This window comes from Anguilla rostrata, chromosome 5 (assembly GCF_018555375.3).
Source record: "Anguilla rostrata isolate EN2019 chromosome 5, ASM1855537v3, whole genome shotgun sequence".
NCBI classification, from domain to species: Eukaryota; Metazoa; Chordata; class Actinopteri; order Anguilliformes; family Anguillidae; genus Anguilla; species Anguilla rostrata.
This window is the reverse complement of record NC_057937.1, coordinates 45178551-45203509: the sequence shown is the minus strand read 5'-3', so window position 1 is coordinate 45203509 and position 24959 is coordinate 45178551. Positions and strand designations below refer to the sequence as shown.

Here is a 24959-nt window from a genome sequence, read left to right as displayed (position 1 = left end):
TCTGGGTGACCCTAATTCATTAAGTACTGTTTTTTTTTTTCTTTTTTTCGGATATTGATTCAAATTCAGGGCATAGACTAAATCAGTGTTTGAGCTGTATATTTCATTGATCTCTGGAAATATATAGTAAACCTAAGTTGTAAGTAATTAGAAGCCAGCCACATCTTAAGAAAAATATTCTCTTTTTGGAGTTTCTCAAATCTGTTTTTCTTTTGTTTCAGAGCAGCATTTTATTTTCTTAGTTCAACTGAAAATAAATTTAAAGTGATATTGCAGGACTCGAGCAAGCAGGGCCTGTAGAACAAATCTGGATGTACATACTATGTGTAGGTTACTCTGATAACCTGTACTCTGTAATATTTGCCCTGCTATTCTTAAACAGATTAGAGGGGATTGTCTGTTTTTAAGTTGTTGCTACTTGCTTCTTTTTACAATCTTGAGTTTTTGTTTTGTTTATTAATATTTTTTTTAATCTGGTGCGCATACTTGACTTTGTGCCAGGAATAGACTATTTAAACTTTAAGTTGTGTAGCTTCTCTTCAGTTCACGTTTACTGCTCCTGTAATTCCTGTAATGAGAAATCGTTTGTCCCTGCTTTTGGGGGATATTGTCAGAAAGACAATGAAGCATCTCGGCTTTCAGCTTGTGCTTTTCCGTTTGCAGTCATTTCATTTCAGGTTGTCTGGAGACGAGAGTGCCAGAGCGCGCTGAGGGCTTGCGTTAGCGTACGGTAACGGGAGCGTTGTCTGGGAAGGTCCATAGAACGGACCAGATGGAACGGCATACAAGTCATCAGGCACTTTGACTCTGCTGCAGCTCTGTAAACACCCTGCTTACCAGGAACTGGCACACCATCTGTACTGGGACCTACTTCCTATTTCAATACTTATTTTGGTTCCGTAAAAAAAAAAAATGCTTTAATTAATTTAATTTATTGTATCCTTTTTTTTTCTTCTTATGATGTTGTAACTGTTTGTATTCTAGCAAGTTTGATTGATAACCTTTAACAGGTGGTGACAAATGAAGCTGGGGCCTCATAGGGTCTCCAACCAGACTCTTATTGGCTGAGAGCTGTGAGCATGAAGACGTGGCCCTGCCTCCCAGCCAGGGGGAAGACTGCGTGCAACCAATATCATTAAAAGCGAAGAAAATGTAAACGACAAAAAAAAAAAAAATTAAGAATTTGTATGTTTTATTAACTTGTCTTACATGTTGAAGTGTATTATGAAACTAATCACAATGTGTTTTCACCCCTGATGCTTTAATATACAAGTTTTACAAATGAAACGAACATGCGTGTTGAGCTGTGTAACGCAAATCACAATTTACATGCGCTTCGGAAGAAAAAATAACAGGATTGTGTGCAGACATTTTCCTGAGCTTAACACGCATGGGAATGTGTGTGGTTGCCACGGGAGCAGTTGAATGTTAAGACGTAAACGTGTTGGTGCTAAATGAAGGTCTCCTTTGTTGGATCAATGGTACTGTGTCTTTTCAGGATTTATGTCAACTATTACTCCATTTTGTTTATACCATGTGTATCGAGTAATAACAGCAAATGCGTCCTTTGCACTATGTAAATACTAGTGAACTTCCTATTGTAACTAATGTGAAAGAAATGGTTGTATGCGATACCCTTTTCAACGTATTGCTTGTGTTTATATTACTATTTATGGCTGGTTCTTTAAAACTGTACAGCACTGGCAACTTGTAGATGCTTCCCGTAAAATAACTGTTATCCAATTTGGCTATCTCGATTGATTATTAATATTAATATTATTAAAATATGTTGTTTAAGTTAACATGTTAGTGTTTGTGTGACTCCTCCTGCAATGGTTCATTGGTGTCTGTTTTGTCACAGAAAACGACTGCCATATTAGAGAAATTTAAATTTAGCTTCCCAGTGTCCTTTTGTTTGTTGGAAGGTAAATGGGTTCACTGCTTCTCCAGTTTAAGATAACTGGCTTGTTGTAGAATTTATGCTGAACACTTCTAGTAGTTTATTGGGTCATGATATAGACATACAGTTTTTTGTGTCATTTTAAGAAATGGGTAATTATTTGAAACAAGCATTTATAAAGGCAGACAGTCAGTGATTTTGTTCTCAGTAATCAGTCATATTTTTTCAATAATCACCCAGCATTGTACGAAATTTAAGTGGTAAGAATTGTGGGCCCTCTTGTTTTGCTTGCCATATTTGTACATGTCGTAGGTGTCTCTAACCACCACAAGGGGGAGCTAAAAATCAAAGTGCCTCCTGGCTGGTTTTGTGAGTCACCATCTGCTGTACTGCAGCAGTCAGAAGCTTTAAAGGTCATTTTAATGGTCTTACAAGTCAAGACTGATCTTGGTTCTCTGTCAAGAAAGTGGAAAGCTGGGCTTATACTGTCTTAAGCTTGGCGATGCTCAAAATAAAATGTTAAAATATCCTTAAGATCATTTATGCGGAAATGCAAAGGAGATGATTTGTCAGTTCATTAGCATGTGTGTAAAGCAAATTGAAAATCAAATTTGAATTAGTGAACAATGTCATGAAATATACAAAGAAAACGGTATAAATAACCGTAGATATGCAGATGCTTAATTTCTGTACTTAACAAAGTGTAAACAACATTTAGTCAGTTTAAAAGCCCACACAACTGCCCACACACTTAGTCTTCACTGGTGAAAAACACCCTGGTCTGTACAGTATGCATCATTATAGCCCACTTCAATATCTAAATGCATTTTGTGATGCAAAGGTTAATGAACTATTCTTCTTGTATGTCCCTCACGCTTTCATATTGCATGAAGCTTATTTTGCAAATGGAATTAATATCCTCCCACACAAGGTGCATTATTGTTAAAAAAGCAATTAATTTTTCCACATCCGATTTTCACAGAGTGCATACGTTTTAATGTATGAGTCTGTGCTGTGAGCTTCCAGAAACAAAAGCACCGAAGGGTCTAAGGTACAGATAAGCGAAGGGGAAAAGCTCTTCCTCTCTCGCGCTGGAGAGGAAGTGAATGCACCCAGAACTGCCGTGACTCTGCTCTACAGCCTGCCACAGCGGCTCTCATCTCTGGCCTTCGTCTGTGTCGTTGCGATAGGCTGACAAAGTTGAACGAGGAGACCGAACAGTCAATAAAAAAAGGCCAGATTCTAAGAAAGAAGCATCATCGCATCCCTAGGGAATAATACCATAAGTCTTTGTGTCCTAGGTAACAGATTCAGAAATGTTCTTTTTTTAATACCACGTCTATGTCTTTTAGAAGGCCCATCTTTCCTTTGTACCTTTCTTCTGTGAATTCTCTCGTTTTGTTTAGCTGCTCTCACCTGTGTGGATTATTTGCGGCCAGATAACAAACTGATAATGTTGAAAAAGAACATTCAAATTGGTTCTGCTTTAGTGTATTTATGGTGCATGAGTCACCCTGCTGCTCTCTGATTGGATGGAAGCTTGGAAGGAAAAAAAAAAAAAGGGAAAAAAACCCTCAGGGACTGTCAGTCAATTACAGGCATCTCCAGCTTCATTCACACATTTGTCGGCATGCGCAGTGAGGGAGAAACTCATTCATGAAAAAAAGGAAAAGTTCATTCATGAAAATTGCAACATCCTGCGCCTCCTCTCAGTGCCGAGCGGAGCTGCATAGCAGTGAGAATGACCTGGCCTGCCAGAGACAGCGAGGAGGCTGAAGGTGGAAACAGGAGCAGCCAACGGGGGCCACAAGTGTGAGGGAGAGGGGAGCGAGTGCGCTGCGTGGCCTGTGTGTGTGTCCGTTTGTGTCCGCGTGTCTGTTTGTGTGGGGAGCGCCTGCGAGATTTAACGCGTGTGGAGACTACAGCAAATGCCATGGACTGACTGAAAAGAAGTGGATCAACCAATAATATGGGAGAAGACTGCAGAACTGGTGGAGATACCGTACGCCACGGGTAGGTGGAAACAATGCGCGACTGTGTCTCAGTTGTAGAAGCACATGCTGACCGAAGTGAAGAGACTACTTGCGTAGTTCGACAATGGCAGTGTAAATTCATATTATGTAACGTTTCCATAGAAGTGGCATGTAGTTATGGCTTTTAGCATTTATGGCTGTGCTATTGAGGTTGGTTTTAGTGGTGATCTGTGATGTTTAAAACACATTAGTGGCTACAGCAGTATAGAATCTACCTACTTTATGAACTTAGTGAGTTGTGTAGATCAAACACAGAGAGTTGAACTGAAGAATCTTGGGTTTCAAACTGGGTTTGTTTATCACAAGTTTGTTTTTGAAGCTTTTCCTTTTAAAAAAATAAGTTTTTATTCACTCTTACTCAAGCTATCCATTTTCTTTTTTCCGGTTCCTCCTTTATCTGCGGATGCCCTGATAGTGAGCGGGTGGATATGGTTTGGGAAGATTCCGGCTGTCTCTGGCTATGAGAGAACAGAACGGCCTGGGACTCAGCGCACTGCATGTAGGACTCTCCGCACAGACAGGCATGCTGCACCGCACCAAGTACAGCCGCTTCCGCAACGACTCCGTCACCTCCTTGGAGGACGGCGCGCCCAACGCCTCGGCCTTGGCGGCGGCCGCCAAGACGGCTCCCTGCCCTGCCTCCGCCACCCCCCCGTGCCAGAAGGCCGCGCCCCGCCATCACCCTGACCGGGGCGGTTTGGGTGCTCCAGAGGAGGGCACCTCGACCCTCTGTACTTTCATACCTAGGATGGCCAACATCAAGATCTCCAGCCCTGCTGCTCTGCTGGGGCTAAAGGGACTGGCCCTGGCCTCCAGGGAGGGCCCCCGTGGCAAGCTGTCTGCGGACTGCGGCACGGCCAAAGGCCAGCAGCACCTCTCTGGGTACCTGCCGCCCTCTTCTCACCTCGGACAGGACCAAGGCGACAGCAAGCTGGCCATCCGGACTGAGGGCTCGTCTTCCTCTCTCAAGCCCGCCATGGCGACGGACTGCCTCAGCCTGGACGTTCTGGAATCTGGAATGACCTATCACATCAAGGTAGACATGGCGCCATTAGCGCCGTTTACGTGGTTTGATATTACGGGAGGTTTAAAGCCTGGATGTGTATGAGTACACGTTCTCGGCGAGTAAGCTTGTGTGAGTTTGTGTTTACGTGTGCGTTACGTGTACGTTTAATGCGCTTGATGTGTTGTTTTTCCTGGGAGTTATTTGTACATAACTTTTTCATGTGCTGAAGTGCGCCATCTGGGTTCCTGTTAAGGGCTCTATATTTTGTCAAATATTAATGAAGGAAGTACTTCTGTGTGCAGGAAAAATGAAGCAACAGATGCCTCATGCTATTTCAGGATATCCCAGCACTTCCAACTACCTAATGGCATCTTGTAGCTTATGGTATTACGACACAAAGATGAAGGTGACAGATCTATGCTGAAGTGTACTATTGGATGTTGAATATAATCTGTGCACTGAGCATAATCTGTGAAATTACTACGGGTGAAGTCTTGAAGGCTTGGGTTTGTGATGAACAGCTCTCCTTTAAGTTTGGACCTGAGCTGGCAAATTTAGAGAGGGAGACTTCAGCTTCTTTATCTCCCGAAGGCAGCCCTGTCTAGATGTTCGCACAGTAGAACTAAAACTTGACTGAAACTCCTAATTTAACTTTTAATTTCGCTGCCAGTGAACATGTAATGTATTTGTCTCCAAAAAGCTGCTTCCAGTTATACCCTGACTTAAGCATTGCTCCTTGCATTGGGAGTGCTCAGCCTTGACCACACGTACGTGTTCAGCTCAGTTTGGCACAATCAATTGTGTCCACTAAGCATCATGAGAAAGTATAGGAACAGAAAAAAATAAGGGCACATGCACATTGCTTGCGTGTGTAGTTCAGTGCAGCCTGGTTCAGCAGTTTCCCCTCACGGTCTGACGGTCCCCTGTCCTCTGGGACAAAGTGCTGAGCGCATGTGTTAACATGCCTGGGCTAATGTCAGATTACAAGGGATTTAACTCCCCTGTTCCCAGAGCTGTGGCATAATGTGTTCCATATGTCATGTAGAGTATCTTGCTTAGGTCGTTGGTCTTCTAATTATTGGGCACCTTAGTAGAGGAAAAGTAATTTTGTAGAACCAAATTCTAAATAGTCATATAATCCAGTACCCTCTGTACAAGGAGGAAAAAGGTACATAGAAAAAAATGTCCTCTTATACAATATCAGGAGGAGAGTGCAGTTGTGCAACAAACACTGCCGATTGCATGTAAGTCTCCCTTTAAGTGTGAGAGGGATTCGCTGATGGAGAGAGGAGCTGATCCGTGGAAGAGTACACCCCCACACTCCCACCCCCGCCCCCGCCCCCTCCCTAGCTGCTGCTGCTGCTTCCTGTGCTCCCAGAAATGACTCATCGGCGCTTAATATTCCAGTTTAGATCTGCCAGATCAAAGGGAACTATTCAGCCAATGACATGTCTGCGGAGATGCGTGCGGTTTTGTGGTTAATGATATGTCGTTTGTTGGGGGCGAGTGTTGTGGTCAGATGCAGTGTGATGACCCAATGTGGGGAAAACTACACCCCCCCCCCCCCACCCCTCCCCCCTATTTTATCACTATTGTTATATAATATTTTGTGCACTATATATGGATGTATAGCGTTTCAGTTATAAAGAATTTTGATATGACATTTTGACAATGTACTTAACATGTTTAATGGCCTATTGGGGCTGTTCTCTGTGAAACACTATTGAGAGAGATTTCTCTCAGCTGTCAGGGGAAAATCCCACACAGATGATATCCTCTAGAATTGGCTAATATGACATTAGGGAAATGTATTTGAAACTGCATAAAGCGGCAAGGAACTTTCTCTATTAAATTGATATGCCCAGTGAGAATATTACTGATTAACACTATCAGCGTCCTGAGCACAGTCCTTTATGTAGTCTTAAATCTTAAATATTTGTGTGTCTCAAATAAATTTGTAACTAGAGAAAGTTACAACTGGTTGTATCCCTGCCCGTTTTGAGGTCTGAGCAGTTTGTTTATGTTTAACTTGCATGCTTAAGAAAATCTCAAAGTAGCCAGTTAAACTGTGTTGTATCACATGCCATATCAGAAATCTCTCGTCTTACCATTGAACTGACATGTATTAGGACACCCATTCATTAAACAGTAATAATATGAATAATTAGTGTTGCCATAGTTTAAAAATGATATTTTGTGAAATGTATTTTATCAGTGGGAATGGTAGTTAAGTTTGAATTTTTTATAAGTTTAGGATTATCACCTCTTGAAGAATTTCATGATTTGTTCAAGGCAATGAGGAATAGGATTCCAATCAGCAAACACATGTAACCATGCATCCATGTATACGTATAAGCACATACACACACAAGCACTCATTCACCAACATAGATGCACAAGGGCACACAATACGTAGGATGGCAGATAGTTTTGCACTGTGTAATGCAGCCTCTTACAACCAGTCAGAGGAAGCAGCAGTGGACTTTCTCATCATGGCTGGAGCTGACAGGATGACTCACCTGCTCTTGTGAATGCTCTGTCCTATCAAGGTTGGAATAGTAAGAACACATTTCTGAATGCAGTATAGCTGCTTGAGTGGGCGTACTTAACTCCTTCCAGTAGCAGTACCACCCCCCTCCCCCATTTTTCTGAAGCACAAAGATGCTTGCTGACATGCTCCACTGAGAGAGAGAGAGAGAGAGAGAGTGAGAGAGAGAGAGAGAGAGAGAGAGAGAGAGAAAGAGAGAGAGAGAGAGATTCACACATTCTGTTGCTGTCCAAACAACACAATGGCAGATTTGAGAGGTTGCTAACCTCTTTCACCTTCATACCTCCAATATTCCTCCCTGTTCCACTACCTTCATGGGTGTTGCAGTAGAATAGTTCTGTTGTTCAGAGGCTCCTAATAAACGAATCAAGTGGTGATGTTCTCACCATATGGCCTCTGCTTGCTGAGCTCTGTGTTGTGTTTGCTCTGCAGTACATGGGCTGCTTGGAAGTGATCCAGTCCATGAGGATGCTTGACTTCGAAACGAGAACACAGGTCACACGGTAAGACTCAGTGTTGCCACACCTGCTGACTAAAGGTGCCAAAAACAGAGAATGGAGTATTTAGTGAAACATGGTTCAGCTTTCAGCCATGTCCTCGGCTGATGTGTAATCGGCACAAGAGAAAAAATTTTAGTCAAAGGGAAGGCGGTCTCTAGCATAAAAATGTATTGCCTGCAGGTTACGTTAGTCAAAGTAAATGGAAAGAAAGGCCTTTCTGGAACCCAAAACCATTCAAGATGAGACAAATATTCTCAGTCCTTTTTTCTTATTGATGTCACGTTTTACTAATGCTGAACCCGTCAGGTATACATTCCTGGGGCAAGATATTTGTAATGTTAGCAGAATTTTTTCATTGTGTATTGTAACTGAATATAGACAGGTGAATAACACTGCTTTTTCTCTACCTTGCTACTTTATCACTGCTTTTTCTCTTCTTTATTATCCTCTTTTTGGAATCCTATCCTGGAGTTTTTATATTTACATGATAGCATTCGACACAAAGTTTGGAACAGAACCTCTTCTGTTCGTACTACCTCTGAAGCTCATGGAATAATCTGCCGGAAAATTTAATTTGGACAGATTTCCTGCAAATGATGTTTAATAGAATTCTAAGACATAGGCCACTGATTGTGATTTGTTTTCTATGAGAAGAATATTTTGTTTGTTGTTTCTTTGACCTAATGGCCATTGATAGATTTGCATTTATGCTTTTTTAGTTGGATTTCCATCTGCATTTATTGGAGCCTTGAAACTTCTAATTAGACAATCTAGTAGCCATTTGTACAACAGTGGTCTACACAGAAACAGGAGTTAGAAGTGCAACATGGTCACAGATGTAAATGTTACAGTCAGTGGGGCTCCTGCATCAAAGCTCAGAAATGTTTTCCTTTCTCCTTGCAATGATTAAATTAAAATGTGACCTTCCAGCATACATTGATGTGGTATCTTAGTTTAGCATAACTTGCTGATGGTAGTAATGAAATCACGGCATTGCGTGATTACTTTGAATACATTGCTGTATTCAAGTTGTATGAGTACAGATTGTGCCTGGGTTGGGTGGGCCTCAGTCTGTTTTTCTGGCCTGCGCCTTTTCCCCCAGCCTGTGCTAGGTGTCTTAACTGACTGAGAGGCCCTTTCATGCAGCTGCACATGACACTCCAGACAGCCGGCACCAGCTTGTTCTGCATCCTACAATTGCCCTTTTCTCTTGCCCAATTATATCAGACCACCCCTCAGAGTCTCCTAGCCTAGGCCCACACCACCGGGCCTGTGCTCAGACTCAGCCTTGCGCAACTTTAAAGAAGCTTCTGGAACGCAGGCGTGCGATTGTGCATCAGCCTTAGAATGCACACGACCACCAAGCGCTGGCCCCCATGTGCAACCTATCAGCTGATTCTAAGAAGGAACAAAAACGCAGCCATTCAGAAAAAGGGGTAACCTTGGGCAAACGTAGGCCCTGCCTGCCTTTTGGTTATACAGGCCACGGGTTCTTACCTTTTACCATTGTAGGGGCATCACCACTGAGGAAAATCGAATCTGCACATTATTTCTCTGCACATATTTTTGTTTGTGAGGGACAAAACTCCTATTCTACTATTGATGACCTTCATGAGCATGGTAAATGACTGCTGACTGATTGTAAAGCAGCTCACACGGTTCCTCCTGATCTGTAAAGTCTACTGAGTGCTTGAGATGTTTGACACAACGTCAGCACCAAGCTCTGGGTTTCATCTAGTTGCTGAGTTTTCGCACATCAAAGTTTACACATCTGAAGGCCTGTTAAACCTCTAGGGTCTAATGCAGATGGTCCATATTAGCAGTGAATCATTTTCTCTTCTCACTACGCCTACGGTGCTACGAAATGTGTTCATTCGCCCAGCTAGCTGACGCACGGCCGAACGGCGAAGAACTCCTGGACTGCAAAACTGCCTCCTTGCCACATCCGACCCACCTCTCCCACACGTTCTGTCATCTTCCATTTCAAAGGAAATAAAATGTCACACACTGACTGCTGAGTCTGACTGCCATGAAACTGTGTGATTCACCAAAAGGAGCAGGCTATTATTTAACACCTAAATATTTCGGTCTAGTGGATATTTTGCCTCTTTGATTATTTGAATGCTTACTGGTAGCATTTCAGCTTCAGGGCTAGTAAGGAAACAACTCCAGTGCATACAGCAAATTCAGTGAACAGGCAAAGGAAAACAGTCTTCGCATCAATTACATGTACATATACTTGTACTCTATCCAACATACAGAATTTTATAAATAGAGGGTATGTTGAGTATCAGTAGTGTAGCTTAGCATCGCTAATGTAGTTTTATTGGGAGAATTTAGTACTATTTGTGGTCAACTAATATAGGCAGGTATTTGCTAGTAGAATGCCATCTTCTACTTTGCTACTAGGATAACGTCTTATTTGCCTTGTGTTTCTCCAGGGAGGCCATAAGTCGTCTGTGCGAGTATGTGCCAGGTGCAAAGACTGCACCCAAACGGAAGAAGGTATGGCACTCACATACAAACACAACTTAGTTTAGTACTTCACACCCCCAAATCATTTGGACATTTTCAGTTATTTTACTGTTAGTATATTCAAATATAAGAGCACAATACGTTAACTCATTAACCCTTTATTTGAACAAGAGAAACAATTGCAATAAAAATTAACTCATTATTGTTTTTTGTTTTAAGCCCCCAAGTAAAGGACTGTCAACAATTTTGGGCAGGAGCAACTTGCAGTTTTCTGGAATGAACATCAAACTGAACATCTCAACAGACAGTCTGAGTTTAACAACTCTTGACTCCCAGCAGGTAAGAGATGAGCTTTCTCTTAGCTAAAATGAAAGTTTGTGACTTTCTCAGTGAAAGTGTGAGCTCTAATAGTGATTGTAATAATTTACTCTGAAGACATAAGACCATTTGTGTTGATGGAGGAACAACATAGCATTTAGTTAAGTATATTATTTGTAGTATTTACATAACTTGTATTGTTTGTATTGGTGAATGTTCTCAACACATCTGTTCCTGTTCTCCCCAGACTATTGCCCACCACCATATGCAGTCCATATCCTTCGCTTCTGGAGGAGACCCTGTACGTATTCTGGTCATCCTGGTTCCATGTTTAGGGTGAAGTATTTTGGATAATGTGTGTCTTACAAACATTTGAAGTGAAATGGTGGACAGTAAGTTGGTGCATCTAAGTAGGTGCACCATAGACAGGGAGAAAATGCAATGATCAGATCAGTGTATTAGGTGCAGAGCTGTAAGTATTATGGGCATGTAGACTTGCACGAGTACCGACCATGCAAATATAAATGTCAACTATAAAAGGAGCCACCAGTGCCCGCGGGCTCTCCCTTTTAATGACCTCTTATCTGAGGGCACGCATTCTTCCTGTTTCCTCTCTGTGTGAGCTGGCAGCAGGCGTGGGCAAAGGCAAATTAAGCACGCTTCCTAGATCATGAAAGACGTTTGTTGATCCTGTCTTGCAAAATAAATAAATGAATTCAGAAAAGCAAATTGCTGTGGTGTGTGATGTAACACTAGGGGAGGTAGGATAATGGCACTGATAAGTAAGCAGTGACTTAATTAATGCAATAGTCTGCTCCCCTGAGCATCTTTCACTTCCTGGTTTGTGTCCCGTATTCATAATCTCAGCAGTGGCAGCAACACACACCGTGTAATTGAATTACTGTTAATTACTGTTCTGGGGGGGCATTGTAAATGAAAAAATTTGTTTCCTGTTGACTCACAGAATATACTCCACACCTCTACTCTGTCTGTGGGGGTGCAGAAACGTGATGGCAAGCACGCACTCACAAGCATGCACACTTGCATATGGGTCTCTTCATAAAAATTAAACCAGGATGTATAGTTTAACAGATACAGGGGTTGAAAGATGTTCCAAAATGAACTGGGGGGTTAACACTTTTATCAAATTGTATGTATGGATATGAATGAGAGAAAAATCTGAGTTCATGTGTAATAACTATACAGAATGCAATTTTGTCCCAAATATGAATGTAGTACATATGAAAATTAGATCAATAAAATGAATGAAAAGTCATATGTGGGCATAATTGTATACTCAATGCACATTCGCAAACAAAACTGGGTGATATAATGTTGATATGTGAACTAGGTCATCATCTTTATGGAATTCCTTCATGGTTAGAATCTATTTATTCTTAATCTAGATTATGGCCTATATCTTGATGCGATACACTCTTTGGACACAGGCAAGGGAGTGACATTTCACAACTATAAGCCATAAGAAATATAATCTTGCTTTGCTTTAAAAAAATAAATAAATAAATAAGAAAAGAAAAAAAACTAGAACAGGGCAGTTGTTTGCAAGTTTTTCTGTTGGAACACTGAACCACAACAGAACTCTGGTGGCCAAAGATAATATTGCATTTAAGTGTCATCATAACAGTGAAACCTAATTTATAATTTTAACATGAAGAGTTATGTAAGGGTGATATCCATTTCCACAAATTAGCTGTGTACATATCTCCATAAAATTAGGCTGAAAAAAATATTCCCACTTTTTTCAATTGAAGATGTATCACCGGTACATTTATAACTGTCATTTTGCATAGATTATTTACTGTTAATGTATGAATAACTCATTTTGGTTATCTTAGTAATCTTACAAAAAGAATGAGATTTTTATCCTAGAAATACATACATCTGAAAATAATGGCTCAGTAAAAGGTGGCCATTTTGGATGATCATTGATCATTTATTTCTCAATAACTCTTAATCTTCAGTTTTAGTCCTTATAGATAGGCACGGAATATGTATATAAAAAATGAAAGGATTCTGAGTAACAGGCCCGACAGCCTGGACCATTTCCCATGGAATGACTCATACAAGTACACAAGCGCACGCATGCACACACCCCTTACCTCCCGTGGCCTCCTTGAGTTGTGCATTGTACCCAGGGCCGCAGTCCCCTGGGGATTTAAACCTGGAAGCTGTTTTCATTGTGCCATGTTTTCTAGCTGTTTGGGTCCCTATGTTGTTAGAGCATACAGTACTGAGTGCCCCCCCTCCCTGGTGTCCCGGAAGAATAATGTTATTTTTAGTGCCCTTCTCTGTAGTTCCAACAATCTCTCTTTCTTTTTCTATTCCACAGGACACAACCGATTATGTTGCTTATGTCGCCAAAGATCCAGTCAATCAAAGGGGTATGTATGTTTGTGGACAAACGCTGTATTACTCAAGTTGCTATAAAGATTATATATTTTATACTTTATTTCTTTATGTTCCAGCTACACTGGGTTGATATTTTCATAATATCTACACAAAGCCAATGTTTCATGTACAGAACATGAGCCAAATGGAAATGGAGACTACGCCCACTTTAGCAGCTGGTCACATTAGATCACTCTAGTAATATTGAAATTGCTGTGATATGATTTCCATGAGTTATCAGATTTATCTCCTGCTAATCCTATACATTTTCATTGGGGTGCTTGTATGTGTCTGGTCAAATGACTGTATTTAGATTAAATACATTCAGTGATACTTACCACTTTTCCCCTGCTATCTAAATGATGTGATTATCAAATTCCTTATTTTACAGCTGTCCATATATTGGAATGTCCAGAAGGATTGGCTCAAGAGGTGATACACACTATAGGGCAAGCCTTCGAGCTTCGTTTCCGACAGTTCCTAAAGAATCCCTCCTCTCTCATTGCGTCCAAGCAAAGGTCAGAGTCTGTTTTTTTATCACATGTTCAGTACAAAAAAATATCTTATGAAATTATTAGTGACCCTATGGATATGTCACGTGTGTGACCTTAGAATGACATCATTGGATTTGTTGATGAGACCGGTGCCTCCTGCCTCCCACTGCCGCCCACTTGCCGACTGATGTGATAAATTCACAGGAAGTGACATATTATATGAGTCACTGACTCATCATTCTAGCTTGGCTGAGACATTTAAAAAAATTGCTGAAGTTTATCCATCTGAAAACACAGTTCCTCATTGTAGAAACAAGGAAGAAAGCTGCAGAATGCTGAATATAAGTTTATTTAACATTAATTCGAAAGACTAGTTGTTATACTTAACTATTCTTACTTTTTAATGTATTCACAAAAATGATCTTGATATTTCTAAAGCTTTCTTGGATCAGTTTAATTGTCATTGTAACATTAAGCCTGTGCTGTGAAAGGCTGAGTAAGATGTCTGCATAATGTAGATGGCCTTTGTGAGGCATTTTCATTCATGCTGGATCTGTCTAAACAAGCATGTTCCCTGTCCCTTAACAGTTATACCAGAACCCTTGATTCCCTTTAACTGACTACATTATTTTGTATATTTACACTTTGTACACCAAATCCTTCTCCCTTTTTGTGCAATAGCACCAATATAATCCTCAGCTACTATTGACTGTTCATGCAAAATAATTTTACAAGGCAGAGCCCCAAACATCTCATCCGTCTCTTATTCACCAAAGCATGCATTCTGATTGCCAAATAGCATGAATGGGGCTGCGGTATCCGTGGAAACAGGGCACTGATTCACAGTGTCTCGGTGCCTGCTTCGGTCCTGAGCGGCGCTCTGTGGAGCGGCTAACCCCCGCATCAGCTGTGCCGGCAGACCCAGCCAGCCGACCTTCCGAGGGAGCCTGCCGAATCCGGCGCCGCGTCTCGCATGACACAAGTCATTAAACAAAGTTAATTATGCAATTTTCAGGCTTATTGATCGCTTCCTGTTGTGCTGGCTGCGGTTTTGCGCAGGGCGACGGAGGCAGACGGTGGCGGAGGCCGGGGTCAGGAGAGCGCCGAGATCCATGAGTATTATAATGAGATACCGGGCAAAGAGCCGCCCCCGGGGGGGCTGCTCGACATGCGGGTTGGGCCGGAGGCGCAGCAGCGGCCCCCCAGCGGCAGCCAGGCAGAAGAAGACGATCTCCGAAGAGTGAGCCCACCTTCCTGATTCCCTCCCACTCTTTTAATGCGTCCAACGCCGCTTCCTGGATGACTCACCCACTCTTGTTTTTGTTGTCTTGCAGCCGGGTTGCCCGCAGCACTTAAACGTGTATGAAAACTGCTCTCTCACACAAAAGCAACTTCCATCTGCAGGTAAGAAAATGAGAGATGCAGCGAATTAGAGTTTTTTGCTTTCTGAGTTGTTACTTGGGAAGCAAAATATGGGTAGTCTCCCTAGTTATTATTTGCATATTAGCAGTACAGCCTAATTTGTAGCCTACATCTCCCATAATTTGATTACATTGACTGATGTTTCATACATCTATGTTAACAGGGCAGTCACTGTTTATATGTTCAGTGAATTCATTGGCCATTTATTAAAATGAAAGAACATGTGACATGGATGATTTTTCTCATCTTCCATTTTTAAAGTTCTTTGTAAGGGAAATTCAATCTATTATCAAATAAATTCTCTTTAGACCTTTTGTGAGAAGTGGCTCTCCATGGCTGCCTGGCACATCTAAATTTGTCGGGACAGAAATTTAGTGTAAGAGGGATGTACAATGTAGCCACAAAGAATGGGAAATATGCCTCACAGATATGACTATGACAGATATGTTCATGAAGTAGTGTCTGGGGACTATTACTGAAGTACTTCATAGGATATCATGTTCCATCCATAAAATCAAATCAATAAATAAATTACTTACTGTCTGGTTCTGTATTCCATGCCTGGTGATCAGTGTGGCTGTGTATATTTAATGTGTGTGAGATATATTTTGTGCGTGTGAGAGCATTTAGCATATTAGCATATTCACAGTTAGACATGTAGTTGAATATAGGTCGCTTTGTAGAAAAGAAAATGTCAATAACAGGCCTTTCAGACAATTTAGGCTTACCATTTGCCTGCAAACAAGAGAGAATCCAGCATGACATCAAACTGATCTTGAGTATTCCAAAGGTATCTGCCTCTGCTACAGTACATGACCTGTCAAGCTGTTTCAGGAATTGACAACTTTATAAAGATATTTGTTTGAAATTTAACTTTGGCTAATTCCTACCTATGCCACCTTGTTCTGTTGACAGAACTGAACCTTAAATAAAACTTTCAAATCACTTTGTTAATCTCCTTTATGAATCAAAAAACCTCAAAGACTTTCCCCCTTTTGCTCCTATTTCTAAGCCTGAAGAGATTAAATATCATACATACCAAGGACCAATTGAATATATCACACACAGTCCACCCATATGAGGTAGCCATATCAAGTCCTTCAGTATATTATGGATCACGCAACAAAATGCAGTGCATTTCTTATTCATTCACTGTAAGGACCTCAACATCTCCATGAACATCTACTGCAATATAATTTGATATGTGCTAATTTACAGTCAATTAATTTACAACTTGCAAATTTCAGATTTCGAGACAGGTGTTCCCTCGTGCCTGCCGGACAGCAGGGAGACGGTGTACAGTGCCCTGGGGGAGGGCAGCCCCCTCTCCGGGGTTCTCCAGCACGTCCAGCAGCTACTGCAGCAGGAGGCCTGGTACCACGGCAAGATGAGCCGACGTGAGGCGGAGAGCCTGCTGACGGACAGCGGTGACTTCCTGGTGCGGGAAAGCAGTTCCTCCCCTGGCCAGTACGTGCTGAGTGGCCTGCAGGGGGCCACTGCCAAGCACCTGCTGCTCGTGGACCCGGAGGGAATGGTACGCTATTTACCTCAACCTGTAGTTCCTCTGACCTGGCCTACATGTGTTTTTATTTCCTGCCCGTGAACTCTTTTGTCCACATTGTAAACATAAATATTCACTTTAATAGTAGTTGGGCATGCTGACTAGGTAACACGTAACCATTTTTCCTTCCTGGGGGGAGGGACGAGACATTTAACCACTGAACTATGTGAGGTCAGTACCTCTCCCTAACGTCTCAGTTTTGCCTGGAAAATGAAAGCTTTCATGGTTAGACTGTGTTTTGAACAATGTGGAAACTTCATCAGGTTTGTAAAATAATCCACATACACATCTTTGTATTTAGGTTGTGTGTGTGTGGGTGTGTGGGTGTTGCCTTACAAGATTGAGACTCACATGGATCCAAATCTCACACATTAAAAGTGTATAAGAAGCAAGCACAGTGTGTGGACGACACATACTTCTTCAAGTAATTTTGTTTTCCATATGATAATATTTCTGTGGCTGTTTTTTCAGCAGTCATACCAGTTATCCTTTTCTTTTTGGCTGTTAGAAACATGATGATTTAGGTAGAGCTTGAGGTAAAAATGACTGATGTGTCTTTTCTGTACTTTTCCTTCCATTTTTTGAAAGGTGAGAACAAAGGATCATATATTCGACAGTGTGGGACACCTGATTCGCTATCACATGGACAATCAGCAGCCAATAATCTCTTGTGGGAGTGAGCTGTGTCTTAAACAGCCAATCATCCAAAAACAGTGACAATATTCTGAGTGGATATTAAGCAGTGGACTTAGTCATTCTAACTTTGATCGGGTGTTCCGGGGCTTTCTACCAAAAGGATGAGGTATTCAGACTGTACTTGCATGGTGAGACTTTTTATTGCAGTCATAGATATTCCACTTTTTTCGGCAGCTGTCTTTTTACCATCATAAATTTGGGTTGGAATTAAAATTACTTGCATTTCACACAAAAAAGAAGAATAACAGGTGACATGCATTTTGTGTTGATGCCTCAAAGCACAAAGCTGTAGAGAAGAGTTGGCTGGCTGATTGACTTTGGTCTCTGTGTTGGTGAAAACATTTATTTTTCTGCTCCTGAAAATGTGCCTTGATGCAGTAATCAGCTTCAGGGGCAATGAAAGAAGTGTTATCAGGTTTTATCAGATTGTATAATATTGTGTATAGCATTTGACAGTTCTGTATACAGCAAGGTTTTGCCCATGTTAGACAGCCCTGAATAAGATGATTTAATAAATTGCATTAATTTGAGGACACTTTAACAATTACAATATATTTTTTATATTTATAATAGAAGCTTCGAGTAGAGTACTTCTTACAGTTATTACAGATAATGTCAAATTTATCCACCTTACATCTCTGTCTGTCATTAACAGTAAGCTAAAATAGAGTTTTGAAATATGCAAGATCTATTGGAAATGTATACAAATGTTTATTTTTGAAAATAGTCATAATAGAAGAAACATATCTTGCACAATGCTGGGTAGTGGTATTGCTAATTGATTTTACTTTCATGCACACAGGACATTTCAGTTCACAAGAGCCTTTGTCAGAACCTGTGGAGCAAGGCATTGCTCTGTGCATGTTTGCAGATAAAATCAAATTAACTGTGTGACAGTGCAAGACTAGTATGGGTACTTTTTCTTCTAATGCAGTTTAATTAATCCTGCACTTGCCAGTAGGACTGGATGTGCATGCGATCATTTTTTAAGTATTATTTTTGAAAATAAAAATGGCACCCCCTTCCTTGTTATGCATTATGAATAGTCCAGAAATGTTTTTTCCTCTGTTTAATTGAAGTGTTTTGAGCCAGGGAATGCATGGGAAGTCAATGAAAAATTGTTTAAATATATATTTTATTTTTTAACAGTAATATAGATTGGCCACAGTTTTGTATATGTTTCTTGATTCTTTCTTGTGTTAGCCTAAATATGTCAATATTAAATAATTTAATCACACAGTACTTTCTTGCGGTTTTTTAACTGAATTTTGTATGTGGAACACAGTGATTTTCTCAAGCCAGAACAAGATTCAACATTCTTTCACCGTTCACACAGACTCTCCGTTTTTGTTATTAGAATAAAATTAGATTAATTTGACTTTTTAAAACTATTCATTTTAATATGGACAAATATACATATACACACTTTGCTGAATAAGACATTATAAAGAGGGTGATTTTAAGAAATGTAGCTGGTGGCTCACAGGGATAAATACTGGGGTTGTGTGGCTTGGACAAAGACATATTTTTTCTTGATTTGACTTTGTACTCCACAAGATTTTTATCATACAATTCATATGTGGTTAAGATTCAGATTCTCAGCTTTTATTAATGTGTATTTTTATACATTTTGGTTTCACCATCTAGAAATTACAGCAGATTGTATACATAGCCCTCCATTTCAGGGCACCGTAATGTCTACGACATATTAATGCTATGTAAATGAAAGTACTAGTCATGTTTAGTACTTCGTCACATATTTCTTGCATGCAATGACTGCTTGAAGTCTGTGACCCAGATTTCAACAGGTGCTGAGTATCTTCTCTAGTGATCATCTGCCAGGCCTTTACTGCAGCAGTCTTCAACTTCTGCTTGTTTCGGGAGCTAGTTGCCTCATGTTCTCTCTTTAGCATATGTAATGTATGTTCAAATGGATCCAAATGTGGAGAATTTTTTGGAATCCAGTTTCTGACATTGAACAATTTTTTTGTTTCTTTGGCAAGTATGTTTGCGGTCATTGTCTTGCTGTAGGATGAAGCGCCGTCCAATGAGTTTAGAGGTATTTGCTTGAACTTGAGCAGATAAGGTGCTTCTGCACACTTAAGAATTAATTCTGATGCTGCTATCAGCAGTCACATCATCAAAGAAGACAAGTGAGCCAGTACCTGTGGCAGCCATACAGGCCATGTACCATGGTTCACATATGAGAGGGGTTGGGGTGCTTTGGATCTTGGACAGTTCTTCATGGCCTTCACATTCTGCTCTTGCCATCACTTTGATACAAGTGAATCTTGGTCTCATCTGTCCACAAGGTCTTTTTCAAGGCCTTTTTTCTGCTGTCTCTTTTAGGTACTTCTTAGTAAATTGTAACCTGGTCGTCCAGTTTTTGCATCTAACTAGTGGTTTGCATCTTGCAGTGTAGCCTCTGTAGTTCTGTCCGTAAATTCTTCTGGGGCCAATAATCACTGATACATCCACGCCTGACTCCCGAAGAATGCTTCTGTTCTGTCAAACGTGTTTGGGGTTTTTTTATTCATTATGTTTAGAATTCATCGGTCATGAGCTGTTGAGGTCTTCCTTGGCCGACCAGGCCCTTTCCTGTTGCTGAGCTCCCTGGTACTCTCTTTCTTCTTAATGATGTTCCAAATAGTTGAATTTAATAAGCCTAAGGTTTGGTGAATGTCCCTGACTCTTTATTGGTACAACTCTGGTCGTCATGTTGACAAACACAATAATAGATTCAAAAGACAATAAAAACATACTGTAGAATCAAGACCAGATACTGAAAGCTCACTTATACCTGCACTAAGGTAACATTTGAACACGCCTGACCACATATGCTTTGTCCCAAACATTACTATGTCCCAAACATTGCCATTACTACTATTACACAACTCACTATGTAAATAATTGTAAATTCCACTAATATATAAATAAGTATTACATTTCTGTGGAAGCAGAAAATTAGTCACCCATGCATAGCATCCAAGTGGTTCCGTTGTTGCCTAGTTTTCCATTGAAAGTCTTGCCTTATAGTCTATGACCACAAGATGGTAGTATTGCATTACGTAGCAGCAGTTTATTTTCATGCCAAAGAGGGGAAAGTCAGCACTCATAACCTCAAAAATATGATTACATTTAATTTAATTAGTCAGCATTTTGGTTCATGAAAAGGTATTTAAAAGTAAGCATATCCTTTATTACTTTGACTTTTCGCGTAAAAATATGCGACTTAAATAGATCTTAAAGATGGAAAATGTATGCCTTTAATGCATCAAAGAGTTCCCATTTAAGTGAAGAGATGAGATGATTTTTACCAATTTCTTTAGTTGTACTCAACCCTAGAAGATTAGACGATTTAATGTTGGTTAAAGTTTAAATGATCCAATGGTTGGTTGGAAGCAGAAGTGGAACCCCAAACTGCATTTCATTAAATTACCAGAAGAGTCTTCTTGTGATAGAATTGCGTTTAAAGAACTGCAGGGCCCAGTCTTACTTTCAGGTCTACAACTGACCGCAGTCAAATTCATTTAGAAGTTTACTGCTCTTGAATTTTGCCTTTTAGTGTGATTTAAAGTCACCATGTTGGCTTGTATTTAACACGATCACATTAGCAGGAAAACTGCTCTTCCTTATGTCTTTTGAAGAAGCAGGGCTTGAAACGAAATACTGTAAAGCTATATATATTTTGGAAATTAAGGAAGGTGAATTCCTCCGTAGGGACTGGAGCATCAGGAGAATGCATTACGATCTGGGCAGGGCCGTCCCTGACATGGTCCTACTGACCTCCATTTCTCCGAGACGCTGGGCATGCCAAGGAAGACTTCTGCAAGAGTGATGGCAGTCCGCAGACTGTAATAGCAGGGGAAATTCCACAGTGCTTCCCAGGCTGAAGAGGGATCAGACCATGGCCTGCAGCATCCATTCCTCTGCTCTCGTGCTCACGTGTCTGACGTCTCCTGAGCCAGCGGTAGGCTTAGCACTGCCAAAGAAAGAAGCCGGATTTATCATTTTCCAAAGCAGAAAGCGCTGGCTAGCACTTTGTGAACCAAGGTACCTTGAACAGAGGTTTGTGAACATCCTCAAATTGGAATACTGAGGCTAGTACCAGTGGAAACTACTTTTCATCCTCTCTGTCCTTTAAAAATTCAAGCAATGTTCTCATCGCCAAAAGGATGGTTTAGAGAGAATGGCTTTTTCACGTGTTGGCACAGTCACTAACCTGGCACCAGATGGGCTGAGGAATCAGCCTCTAGATTCTTTCCATTAGCTTTGACACATTTGGCAGAAAATGCAACTCGTGAATGAAATGGGACAGATTTGTTCTAATGATTATAGGTACTGTGTGGGGAGAAATTAAGTGCAACGGGCAAAGACTGGAAGGCCACTGGGGGACAAAAAAAATAGTCTTCCCTGTTTTAGCACAGCCCATAATATCTTCTTCCTCTGCACTTATATTTTTCTCAGGCCTTAGTTCCAGTTCAAAGATTCATGGCTTCTCTAAACCCACCCTCTTTCTTTTCATTTTGTCAACAAAGGATTTAATGTTAGAGCTATAGACATTCATATGAAACACTTGCAGTGTATACCATATCAGGTGAAGAAAGGCTCTGACTCACCTTCTAATTTTCTCTATTTTATGAACCTAAGGTTTAATTGGAGCAGGTGAAATTCTATATGGTGTGCTCATGAGCATACAGTACAAGTCTAAGCATTTCAGAGCTGCACAGCATACAATGCTACTGTTACAGATCTGCGCAACATACAATGCTACTGTTACAGATCTGTGAAACATACAATGCTTCCGTTTCAGATCTGTGCAACATACAATGCTACTGTTACAGATCTACTCAACATACAATGCTACTGTTTCAGATCTGCACAACATACAATGCCACTGTTCAGATCTGCCCTGCATACAATGTTACTGTTTCAGATCTGTGCTACATACAATGCTACTGTTTCAGATCGGCACAGCATACAATGCTACTGTTTCAGATCTGCGCAAAATACAATGCTACTCTTCTTCTACTGAAATATATTTGTGTTTCAGAGTAACTACACCAGAGTATTGTTTCTGGAACATAAGCATGCTGGTGTGTGGCTGCACCAGAATGGTGCTGCAATGGAGTATGACTCGTTTTCGACATGCCTGATGGGAACCCTGTCTTGGTGGAGGTGGTGGAGGAAAACTTGGGGGAAAACTTGGGGGAATCAAGCTGTAGACTGTCTGTTAGGTTGACATGAATTCAAGGCTTCCAAAGACACTTGTCCTGTGTAATGCTCAAAATATCAGGTCAAACACCCTCCTACCCTTGTGACACAGCTGAGGTCAATGATAATTTTCCCCCACACCACTAATGGTTTATTTTCTCCCAGATTAAAGGATGAGCAGGATGTTCACTCTGGGGGGGTCTAGGGAAGTGATTTCAGAGTATAACGAAGAGGAGGGCCAGCTGCAGGGGAAGATGTGGGCCACACCCCCAGACCAGACCCTTATAGGCTGAGAGCGTGAGGTTGTGAGTCATGACATTCACAAAATGATATTGAAGCGGTGTTCTTGCCAGAAAAAGATTAACTGGCTTTATTTCTGTTCATATTGACCCAACAGCAATTATCAAAATATTAGGGAATAATGCAAACAGGATGCTCCCATGGCTATACACAGCTGCAAATTAATACCCACCTTAAATTTGAGCTGCAATGAAAATAAACAGTGGATAACTGTCTGTAGTACTGGGCCAAATAACTGTTCATGATGTGTCTATAGACCATGGTAAAAAAAATAAATTAATTAAAAAAAAGAGAGAACACAAACATATCTGTACTGCAGTTTTAAATCTTTTTCAAAATATTTTGATGACACATAAGCATCCATGATTACAGAGCATAGAACCATTTCAAGTAATGGAAACAAAAGCAGAAACAAACATAATTTTAATTAGCAGAACCAGAAAATGAAACAAATTGAATTTCTGATGTTCCAAAACAAAAATGCTAATTAAAACTCTGCTTACTGTTTAAAAAAAATTGTAATTTTTTCTTCAAGGACTTTTCACATTTATTCAAAGCAGGGCAACATAGTCACCCACCACAATGTGGCTAACATGAATAGGCAATGAGAAAAACAGCAGGTTTGAATGAGCAAAGCAGCTTCTCTGGCCTAGAACCTTTAGGGTACTAGTTTCTACTCAGATTCCCCTACTTGCCTGGCTTTTTCTGAATTTTGCATGCAAGAACTTTCAATATTGTCATATACATTTAATAACTAATAAACAGCTACTTAACCACAACCAATACATTTTCATTTCATTTCCAGACATTTGACTTCACATTGCTGCAAGTGCCCAATAATAGATTAATATTTATTTGGCTGCCAAAGCTATACTCAGATATTCAAATGAGTGAAGATTATCCTTACTGACAATACTAATTTGCAACTGACTCAGACTTCAATTCTTCTTAATAGTACACAAAGTAACTACAGTTATAGTTATGCCTGGTGTGAAAGTCTGTGTAATAGATTTAGCTAGGTTTTGGGGATATTTGTCTTTAATATTGGTTTATGGACTACTTCTAAATGACTACAACCAAGCATGTATTCCCAGGTATTAGCAATCTTTACACTAGTGAAACTAAATGGTCACTGTATTATTCAGCACTAGATGGAATAAAAGTCCGTAGGCTGTACATAATAGATGCAGTATGAATTGCATGAATCATTTTGACATTTTTGAGCAATTTAAGCAATCGGGGGAAAGTTGAAATTGCTTCCCCTCCCTGAATATTTATCTGTGGAATGACTACACTTTTAATGTAGACAAATTAGAAAACGCTTTCTGTTAGCCATTTTGGCTGCACAGAGAAATTGTGTCTGAGAAAAACATTTTGTACAGCTGATAAAAATAAAAATTCTGGACAAGTTCACAAGATGATATGCTGTCATTGGTCTGAAATCCTGGTCCTCACTATTTACAGTACAAATTTTTAACATTTTTAAAAGCAGTCAAAACTTTAAAATGGCTGAATATACAGTAATTATAACCCTACCACTTTTGTAGTAGCATGCTACAGAAATTGTCAAATGTGTGTTCAGAGACTGGATAAAGTATTTTTGGGTTTGTGTTTTTTAAATTCATTTTTATGTGGTCATGAATAACATTCGTCAGTTATTAGATAAAACAAAAGTAAAATAGTAAAAAAGAAAATAATAGTAATTGCCAGAACTGACAGACTGTAAGCAGTAAAAAAAAGACATGTCTGTACCTTTCATGGCAAGATTAATATTATGTACAAACTTGCTACCTAATTTTTGAAACCAATAAATTGATGCAACTAGATATTAAAATGACCACAAAATTAACAAAAAGTAAAGTAGTTTACACAGCTTTTGTCTTCCTGTTCAACCTTTTGTGTATTTACTGTATGGTATTTTCAATTTCATATTCAATGGTTATCCTAAAAGTAAATTGTAACAAATTGTAACAAATTGTAACAAATTTGTACACAGGAATAACTTATTCCTGTGTACAAATGTGTAACTGTAATTTTTAGTGTTATTTAAACTCGTGTCCGGCACTCAAGGAAAGGGAACTGA

The 24959-nt window shown here is 40.2% G+C and overlaps 1 protein-coding gene across 1 annotated transcript; it reads left to right on the top strand.

Annotated features, from left to right (window-relative positions):
- Window positions 1–112: 112 nt before the first annotated feature.
- Window positions 113–17607, top strand: LOC135255391 (SHC-transforming protein 4-like). The gene is made up of 12 exons (XM_064336501.1): window positions 113–3913; window positions 4349–4969; window positions 7920–7990; window positions 10429–10492; window positions 10682–10801; window positions 11028–11081; window positions 13131–13182; window positions 13581–13707; window positions 14743–14923; window positions 15018–15087; window positions 16353–16639; window positions 17255–17607. Exons 2-12 carry the CDS (start codon window positions 4394–4396, stop codon window positions 17381–17383), a joined length of 1731 nt encoding a protein of 576 aa, XP_064192571.1. The 5' UTR covers window positions 113–3913; window positions 4349–4393; the 3' UTR covers window positions 17384–17607.
- The last annotated feature ends 7352 nt before the right edge of the window (window positions 17608–24959 follow it).

Excerpts from the sequence above, each read along its gene's own strand:
- LOC135255391 (XM_064336501.1), top strand. The coding sequence starts at position 4,394 with ATGAGAGAACAGAACGGCCTGGGACTCAGCGCACTGCATGTAGGACTC. Across the intron at positions 4,970-7,919 it reads GAATGACCTATCACATCAAG|TACATGGGCTGCTTGGAAGT; the intron begins GTAGACATGGCG and ends TTTGCTCTGCAG. Across the intron at positions 13,708-14,742 it reads CTCATTGCGTCCAAGCAAAG|GGCGACGGAGGCAGACGGTG; the intron begins GTCAGAGTCTGT and ends GGTTTTGCGCAG.